This window comes from Gigantopelta aegis, chromosome 2, assembly GCF_016097555.1.
Source record: "Gigantopelta aegis isolate Gae_Host chromosome 2, Gae_host_genome, whole genome shotgun sequence".
Taxonomy (NCBI): domain Eukaryota; kingdom Metazoa; phylum Mollusca; class Gastropoda; order Neomphalida; family Peltospiridae; genus Gigantopelta; species Gigantopelta aegis.
This window is the reverse complement of record NC_054700.1, coordinates 27,094,923-27,105,065: the sequence shown is the minus strand read 5'-3', so window position 1 is coordinate 27,105,065 and position 10,143 is coordinate 27,094,923. Positions and strand designations below refer to the sequence as shown.

The 10,143-nt window shown below is 38.1% G+C and overlaps 1 protein-coding gene across 1 annotated transcript; it reads left to right on the top strand.

Annotated features, from left to right (window-relative positions):
• Positions 1 to 3,441: 3,441 nt before the first annotated feature.
• LOC121377550 lies at positions 3,442 to 10,143 on the top strand. Its single transcript, XM_041505598.1, has 2 exons — positions 3,442 to 3,655; positions 9,199 to 10,143. The coding sequence occupies exons 1-2, from the start codon at positions 3,602 to 3,604 to the stop codon at positions 10,105 to 10,107; spliced, it is 963 nt and encodes a 320-aa protein (XP_041361532.1). The 5' UTR covers positions 3,442 to 3,601; the 3' UTR covers positions 10,108 to 10,143.

Genomic DNA, 10,143 nt, shown 5'->3' with positions numbered 1-10,143 from the left:
CGTGTATCATTAATATTTTCACTTACATGACTTCCTCTAAAATTACTATTACTTATCTAAATTACAATGTGTACCAAAGGGCAATACAAATACAAACATACAAGATGAGAACACGCATCATGATCATAATCATAGAGCGTGGTGCATGTATAGACATTTCATTTCGGTTTCCACGCTAATACTGATGTATAGCTTCTGTACTCTGACTTCAGTGGACTTGGTTTGAGTTTGGAGTTTTCCTTCTCCTAGGAGAGTTTCCTTACTGGGATGCTGAGCCTCTCCAGCCCAGTTTTGATTTTGGAGTTCGCTTCTCCTAGATAGTTGTCTGTCCGGTCCATATTAGTCTAGTCTTTGCTCTTTGACCAGTCCAGCTTGGGTGAACCTACCAGGAGCTGATGCTCCAGCTGGCATATCTCTCCGGGTCATTGAGAACACGCATCAACACAGCATATCTAAAGTTAGCAATGAACGTGATCAAAATATATAGTAAAAAAGTGCGGATGAAAAGCATCAATTCACAAGACTAGATAATTTTAAAATAAATAAAACAGGGTTTTCAAAAATGGAGCATAACAGCATACCTTTCATTAAAAAAAAACCCCGCTAAGATCAGTTGCATAATATTGTTTTATATATTTTCTCGGGTGAGTAAATTTCTTTAATTTGATTTTCACTAGTAGCATTGTACTGGGTATTATTGTTCTGGAAATGAAACGTGCGAGCTGTCATAAGCATAACAAGTTTTATATGGATCTTCGTTAATCAGAGGCGTGTCTTTCGAATCGAGCAACATTACATCTTATGTGTGTGATTTATTTTAAAGGTCACGCTTTGTAATATTTATATCTGTGATGCATACATTATGTTAATTGAGTGGTCGTATGTTGCAATTTTAGCACCACGTGTACTGATATAACGGATATAGACACATCAGGCACGGCAGAAGCAAATACACATTGGGGGGCTGACTGAAATGGAGGGCGTAAAGCAGTTTCTAGGGGTTTCGAGGGTATGCTCCACCGTACAATGTTTAAAACTAGATGTCCTGAAATGCAGTTGTCTCTGCCTTGAGATTTACTAACAATAATATTTAGTCCCTTCTTATCGCGTCGTGTCTGCAATTGCCTATGTGTAACCTGCAAGTCACGTGGCGATTTTCAGTATTAACAGCTTACCATGTCTGACTGCATATGATCACAAAAACGTCCACCGGCCTCGGTGGCGCAGTGGTTAAGCCATCGGACAACAGGTTGGTAGGTACAGGGTTCGCAGCCCGGTACCGGCTCCAACCCAGATCGAGTTCTCAAGGGCTCTCTCACTAACCACTAACTAACTAACAACTAACCCACTGCCCAGATAGCTGAGGAGGCGCAGTGGTTAAGTCATCGGACTGCAGGCTGGTAGGTACATGGTTCGCAGCCCGGTACCGGCACCAACCCAGAGCGTGTTCTCAAGGGTTCAATGGGTAGGTGTAAGGCCACTACACCCTCTTCTCTCTCACTAACCACTAACTAACTAACAACTAACCCACTGCCCAGATAGCTGAGGTGTGTGCCCAGGACAGCGTGCTTGAACCTTGATTGGATATAAGCACGAACAATAAGTTGAAATGAAATAGCTAAACTGGTGCATTCGCTTCATGGTAAACCATATAGCCACGTCGGGAACCAATCAAATACTTCACGATCGTTAAAGGGAGGGTAAACTCAAATAAGAGCCTTATGTGTTGGAAAGATGCATACCACCAACACATACAGACACTTTAACAATTGAAAAAACACGTTATTTTAGAGTTAATAAAAAACCATGATTATTCCTGCTAATTGAGGGGCAGCCATTTTGTTTCGTTTTTGTGACGTCCGGTGGTATAGCTTGGGGCGAAGTGACGTCAGCTCCGTCCCACTCCTCTTAAGCACAGTGTAAACAAACGCTCTAATTTACGACAAGGCGCTTCGCTTTCATCAACCTGACTTGTAAAACAACATAAATGACTTGATAGTATAATAAACTATTTAACTAAATATATTTCAATTTGCATCAATAGAACGAAATGGAGTAAAAGTATTTTTCTCTTTAAAAAAATCCAAAGAAAAAATGCTTATTATTAGGCCTATTGGTAGGGTACGTTCGAACAAAAACGACCACTCACGATACCCAAGTGATAATTTTCTTTTCTTTGGGACTACGTAATTGGTCAGTAATTTTTAGATGGGAAAGGCTACTTAATCATGGGTTTTACAGAATTACTTACAGTAATAAAGTGATAATGTCCATTACGATTTGAGGGGGGTCCGCGCGGCTATCAGACAGTACCTTGTGATCTTAATAAAAGAGGCACGTCGTTTTAGTATGTCTAGACATAGTGTCTGGGCACCGTCTAAATAGACACCTGCCAATCAGGAACCACAGGTACAGGCTACGGAGAGAAAAGACCAATTAACCAAGAACACACTCCGATTATTATTTCAGTACGTGGGTTAATTTATGTACAAAACATAATACAGTTATTTCAACACTTTGACAATGGTGGCTTATTTTGTATTGAAAAATAATATATACTTGTTGCCGGCTTACTGGGATGGATATTATTACAGAACATTGCGATGCATCCGCAAAAATCAGGTATGTTTTATTTCTTGAGTTCGAAGACTAATTCCTGACTTGACACGTTAGGTATTACGTAACCACCAGCTCGCCAGAGGGCGTATTCACTGGGATGGTATAAAATGGCTGCGCCCGTTATATATAATAGCCGTCACATTTAAGCGTTATATATATATATCTATATCAGTCAAACATGTACAAATCAACTTTTGACATGTCGTCTCCTTCAGAAATAATGCAAATGGAATGTATTAAATTAACCATTCTCAACAAGTTTCTTTTCTTTTTCCATTTAATTATTTATTTCCTACTTCATGCGGTGTATTGTCGTAGTAAGTGAATATACAAATGCCATGCGTAGCCTGCCAAGAGGCAGTTAGATGCTTTCCATAGTCATACTTTCTTAATTGATACACTGTAGAGATGTCGGGACATAATTGGTACTAGTATTTCTGAAGGTATGAAGATCGGTTGTTTGCTGCACCGTATCGCTGTTGTTAAACATATCCCTTTTATATAATAGTAAACATTTTCTGTGGCCGTTTAACGATCCGATTTAGGTGGCCGTTGGCCTCGTTAGACAGGTGATCGCTTATTACAGGTGCATTTACATTATAAAACGTTGGGCGGGGGGGGGGGGGGGGGGGGGAGTGGCCGCTTAATGCAGGTGACTGCTGATTACAGGTGGCCGCTAGGACATATATTATTTATATATTATAAGTCTAATCATAACCATTGATGAAACGTGCATACTATATAAAAGTGACTAGGGAATAAAACTCCAAGACACCGCAAATCATACTGTACTATAGCGGCCGCCCAAGTGCCGGCAGCACCGCGAAGTGACATTCGGGTGATACATGAGCGCGTGTTCATACAGCCAACAAGACGTGCTATTGTAATTAAATGATGACGTCGGGATACACGAGTTCATGGAGATGAGTCCTACCTAGTCTGGATTCCAATTTGATGATTTTGCACACATGAAGTAAACTATATGCTACAGGATCATCACAAACAAGCCATGATCCAAAACGCCTACCTACTAACTGTAAGTATAATAGTAAATTATTTCTAGAATAACAGCGCTGGAATAAAACCGTTGAGACTGAATTTGAAACAACACTGGGTGCATTTGCCTCACGGCTTTTGGGCGTTCGATTTATGGAATCAGATTTTGTTTCATCTGAACCGAACCATCTCCAAAGTTCAGCGGAATAGGCAAGTAAGGCATGTTTACAACCATGTTTTGATTAATTATTTCAAAAGACATGTTTGCCTAGCACTGTAATAAGGGATTTCACACCCGAGGTCAGTGTTAGCTTTATTAAAACATGGCGTTTGCATTAAAGGGACATTCCTGAGTTTGCTGCATTGTAAGATGTTTCAGACTAATACAATATTTCTACAATTAAATTTACATATTAAATATATTTTCTTGTTTAGGATATCAGTGTCTGTATATTCAATGTGTTTCTGGTCGTCAGAATATTTGTAAGAAGCCCAAAACGCATTTTGTCTTCAAATAATTTCGTAGATACGAAAAGAACATATTTTAGGAAATGAAATTTAACCTAATACAAATATTAGAACGATCAGAAACACGTTTAATATACAGCCACTATTATTTTATGCAGAAAAATATATTTGATATGTAATTACAATCGTTAAAAAGTATCTGTTAGTTGATAACATCTTAAAATGTGCAGCAAACTCAGGAATGTCCCTTTAATAAACGTACAGAGGGCGGGGCGTAGCCCAGAGGGAAAGCGCTCTCCTGATGCGCGGTCAGTCTAGGATCAATGCATGTTGGTATATCTCGTTCTAGCCAGTGCACTATGACAGGTTGATCAAAGTTTGTATTATGTGCTATCCTGTCTGTGGGATGGTGCATATAAATGATCCTTTGCTACCAATGGAAATATATCGCGGGTTTCCTATCTAAGACTATATGCCAGAATTAACAAATGTTTGACATCCAGTAGCTGATGATTAATAAATCAATGTGTTCTAGTGGTGTCGTTAAACAAAACAAACTTTAACTTTAAAGGGACATTCCTGAGTTTGCTGCAATTTTTAAGATGTTATCGACTAACAGAGACTTTTTAACGATTCTAATTACATATCAAATATATTTTTCTGCATAAAATATTAGTGGCTGTATATTAAACGTATTTCTGATCGTTCTAATATTTTTAGTAAGTTAAATTTCATTTTATTTCCTAAAATATAATTTTTTTCGTACGTACGAAATTATTTGAAGACAAAATATAATTTGGGCTTCTTACAAATATTAAGACGACCAGAAACACACTGAATATACAGACACTGATATTCTAAACAAGAAAATATATTTAATTTGTAAGTTTAATCGTAGAACTATTTTATTAGACAAAAACATCTTACAATGCAACAAACTCAGTAATGTCCCTTTAAAAAACATGCAAAATGTAGATGTAATGGAGAAACTAACTTGCCAATCAATGTAATTTTGTTAGCGGCACATTCTTACCTCGTGACAAGTTACTGGTGGTGCCATAAATACTCTTTACTATAGTACCCACACTCGCAAGTCATGTCTGATTTAATTTTCTTACACACCCGTTTATGAGAACATCATGCGTTATTTTTTGTTACACATGGTTGTTAACACATGTACGTGTGTTAACAATTTCAAGACATACGACTGGTTGGTCCTAGGTGATGACCAGGTCACCAATGTCATACGTCCCAGGGCATAAAATTTGGCACGAACGATTCTGTCGTTCGTCTGTCAGTTATGCAAAACCAATATCAACATAAACGACGGATCGTTCGTGCAAAAGCTGTAATCACTCGTCAGAAAAAGAAAAAAACCCCGTGTGTTAGCTAATATCATCAATGTTTTGGAAAGTGTCATGTGGTGGGAAATCCCTGACCTAGATGTACGTCATATGGCACGTGCTTGATGGTAATGTTCTAACCAGCTTTCCATCCGTCGTTCAACGTGTCCAGCTATTTTCTTCATGACTACAGTCACTTTTGTTATAAAACACTACCTACGTTGGCACGCCACCAACATATTTACAATTCGCTGACATTTGCAGTCGTCATAATATTCGGTGTTTGAAGCACGTCTCAGAACTTTTATGAGTAGTTTCTTAGAATATTATATAATATACCGATGCAATTTAATGACACTGACGAAAACAAAATATGTTTTGAAAATAAAAATAGACGTGTGTTATCATAGGTGCACGAGACGGGGGAGTGCTGGTGCAAAACCTCAAATTCGGATAAAAATGGTACAGATAATCGGGCAAAATGTGCTAACCTGAGACTTTTTACCATAATATATTTCCATCATTCTACCATCAAAATTAGTTGTAATCATTTGCAACCCTATAATCGTGATTCGTTTGCAACCCTATATAATTGTTTGGTAGTAATACTAATATGAATAAATGATGTTATCCAGATTCGGGCATTTTCGTTTAATTCGGACAAAAACCAGCCTGCCCCCTACACAAAAGGGAGCCCGTACGCCTATCGGTGTCGTGAAAAATCTCTCTCACTGCTACTCCAAGCCAATCGGAATAACTCGGCTGATTACGGATTTTCCTAGGAGTTCAACACTTGTAGCTTCTTCCAGACTGATTCGAGTCTATTAATAACAAACGCGATGACATTCTAGCGACTGTACCTAGTGTCGGGACAAAATGACCGTTATTAACCGTGCAGCTATCATGTTGGCTGTCACAAGAGCATATAGTATTATTAACATGCACCGCGGGGCGCGAGATCTCGTGACAATCGTTTTCTCGTTACTATGAATAGCATTTTACAGAATTATTCCTCATTTGGCCTCAGATTACAGTTATCTTCCCATTTGGTTGTCCAAAATCCGGAAGTTTCACCGCGCAAGTAGTCTGCTGTTTGACTGTGATTATTTCATGGCAGACAGCTATGAAGTGGCAACTGTTTGACTGAAGTGACAGGGGATAGCATGTAGTTTGTAAACATGTGTAACTTGCTGACATTGAAGACTTGTTTGTGGTAATTCCGGCTCATGCAAAAGTAGTGCTTTTTGTGTAAAATGGGTGTACTCCGGCCTGGTTTAGAGGGTGTGTCTGTTTAAACCAATATGCTGGGAGAAAGAGCTGGACAACAGGGGTTGTCCTTTTCAGGGTATGTGTCCCCCATGCAGGCAAAGGTACATACAAAACTTCACGGGCCTGCTGATATTAATAAAAATGTTATAGCCACTAAGGCTATATAGAAACATATAGCGAAATTAATTGTGGTCTGAGGCCTGATATCCAACGAATCGAAACTAGCTTAATTTTTATTTTCGCCTGGCAGCTTTCAAGCTAGTCCTAGCACACAAAAAGTATATGTTCGTAATAGAGAAAAGCTACAAAAATCACTCATCTTAGATTCTCGTTTGATTATCGTTGCCCATTAACCTTTTCATTTTTATCTAACTATTGAAGAAAATCGTTCGTGTAATCACTAAAACAACACGAACGACATATTGGTTGTCTGAAATTTTATGCCCTGCGTCCAACGAAAAACTACACGATGGAAATCGATTAGACTGACGTATAGTTAATCTGACATTCGTGTATCTGTGACGCGTATCTACAAGTGCAACGGCTGTAAATAACTTTTAGTCGAAAAAGATGTTAAATTTGCTTAAAACCTGGTTTTTGAGGATATGTACGAAATAGAATAATACATTCTTGTCCGTTAGATACCATTTATCTCACAACTTGTTTAAAAACGTATCAAATTCGCTTTCGCTCGTTAGATACATTATAAAACAACTCGTTGTGAGATAAATGGTATCTAACGGCCACTCATGTATTATTCTCTGTGTTACTACTAGACTAGATTGCACGTAAATACTTGCTGGTTATTTTATTTTTAATTAATTTATTATTATTATTATTTAATCCTACATTCGGTTATTTGTTTTGTGATATGAATGTATAAATTAATATTAGTTTAATTTTCCCCTATTTTTATAAAATTATATTCAATTGTTTGTTTTATGTTTTCTTCATAAATGCTAGTATATCTTTTTTTTACAATTGTTATCAAATAAACTGTTGTTTTGTTCTTATCATGCTTATATACAATTTATTATAGACTAAACAACCAATGATTGTATACTGAACTATCATTTCTGGTCACAACATCTAAATATTAATTATTATTAAATATTAATAACTATCATAATAAAACAAATGTCAAGGCATCTTACAAAATTCCCTTCACCTGAAAAAACCCAACAATAATAATAAGAAGTAAATTGATGAAAATATATACTTAAAATATTTTTATAACAAATACTTGGAATCTTTTCCGCCCTCACCACATCGATAGATTCATTCAACTGATTGGTTTTTTTCTCGTTCCAACCAGTGCACCACAACAGGTCAAAGGCAGTGGTATATGTTTTCCTGTCTGTGGGAAAGTGCATATAAAAGATCCTTTGCTGCATACGAAAAATATAGCGGGTTAACTCTGATGACTACGAGTTAGAATACCAAATGTTTGACATCCAATAGCCGATGATTAATTAATCAATGTGCTCTAGTGGTGTCGTTAAACAAAACAAACATCTTCTTTTTCGCCCTCAGGCCTACAAACAATCGTATGTTTCTGGAAATGTGCCGAAATAAAATACCCACTACCTTTACCACTACAGATTTATATCAAATGAACTCTTTAGGTAAATCCCCCTGCGCGTGCTGTAACCTCACCGTGGTGCATGGGTGTAACATTTTCTTTGAGAATGGCCAATACAGCACAAAATTGAAGTTTTGAGTAAAATTCAGTATCTGTAAAATTCTGTGATATTTGTGTTTTTGCACAGTTCTTTACACTGTTTTTGTTTAAATCTTGAATTTTTATATTAATGTTGATCATCACTTTATTTATTTGCATTACCATAGTTTGACACCCAATAGCCGATGTATTTTTCGTGCTGGGGTGTCGTTAAACATTCATTCATTCATTCATTCTTTAGGTAAATCGGATTCCCGGAAGCACATAATTGTTTAAGACCTTGTCTTCATCCATTTGATCGTGCTATTTTCTGAATTGGTCGTAAACAAATGTGGCTTGATATAAAGCACTACAATATGTTAGCTTTGTAAAGTTTTTTTTGTTAACGACACCACTAGAACACATTGATTTATTAATCATCGGCTATTGGATGTCGAACATTTGGCAATTTTTACATAATCTTAGAGAGAAAACTGGCTACATTTTTCTATTAATAGCAAAGGATATTTTATATGCACCATCTCACAGACAGGATAGCACATACCACGGCCCTTGATATACCAGACATGGTGCACAAGCTGGAACGGGAAATAGTCCAATGGGTCCACCGACGAGGATCGATCCTAGACCGATCGCGCATCAGTTGAACGCTTTACCACTGGGCTACGTCCCGCCCCGTTATCTTTGTAAGTCAGATAGCTTCATTTACGAATAATTATTACACATGAACGTGAAAAGAGCTATATCAGTCATTACCATTTTCTGGTCTTTAATTACCTAATGTCTTTGATTATCAAACCATTACTTTTGACCTCATTTCAGATGATTCTGGTAATGGTGTTACTAAACGTGCTCTTCGGTATCAACGGTGGACACAACCACGATTCGAACATGGATGTTCTGCAGAATAAACTAATGACAAACAGCAAGGCAAGCGAGCATCATGTAAGACGCCGCTCCGTTTCGAATTCCTTTAACCTCAAGATACAAAGAGAGGGACCGTCCATCACTGTGTCGAACAATGGTCGCACGTTTCACTATCACGGACGGACTATTGTCAATGGGATGCTGCAGGAGTTCTTTGGAATTCTACCTTCACCCGCTTCCACAAAGCCCTTAAACGACCCATTATCCTTGGTCAGCAACTCTGAGAACGGCGCTCACTCTAGCAGCTCCTATACGTCTGGACGTGAGAGATACAGTCTAGCTAATCCTCGACCCGACGCCCCAAACTCAGCACTTTCGCAGAATATCTTACGCAGCAAGGATTCCAGTTCTCACGATTCTTCCGACTCTAAGACGACCGGATATCGTCGGAATCCTAACGCTCGTCAAACACCGGCAACGGATCTTCCTGACGCCGTGCAACTACGGCAAACGGCTAAAATAAACTACTGGAATAACATTGGCCATGGACGTTCACCAGCCATTTCATTATCACCAAGGATACCTTCGTATGTCGAATACTTCACCGCGATAAGAAATCCTTCCAGAAGACAAGACACAGGTCAGCAGTTTTCGGGATATGCCTTCAATATTATAGATGAAGACAGACTTCTGTTTCCTCAGTTTGGACAACAACATTTGAAGGCCATCCCAGGCCTGTCTATGTATCCATATTTAGCGTCCGAGTACCAGGGGCACAACAGATCTCTAGAACCTATTTCAGAAGCAATTATATCTGGAATGCATGCACAATACTTTGGCATCAAACGCCATAGAAGGGTATAAGACATAATATGTCAAATAAAAATATTTTAAATGGCA

What these genes read in the sequence shown, in the direction of transcription:
- LOC121377550 (XM_041505598.1), top strand. Translation starts at nt 3,602, where the DNA reads ATGCTACAGGATCATCACAAACAAGCCATGATCCAAAACGCCTACCTA. An exon ending in AAAACGCCTACCTACTAACT is followed by an intron (nt 3,656 to 9,198) that starts GTAAGTATAATA and finishes ACCTCATTTCAG; the next exon opens with ATGATTCTGGTAATGGTGTT.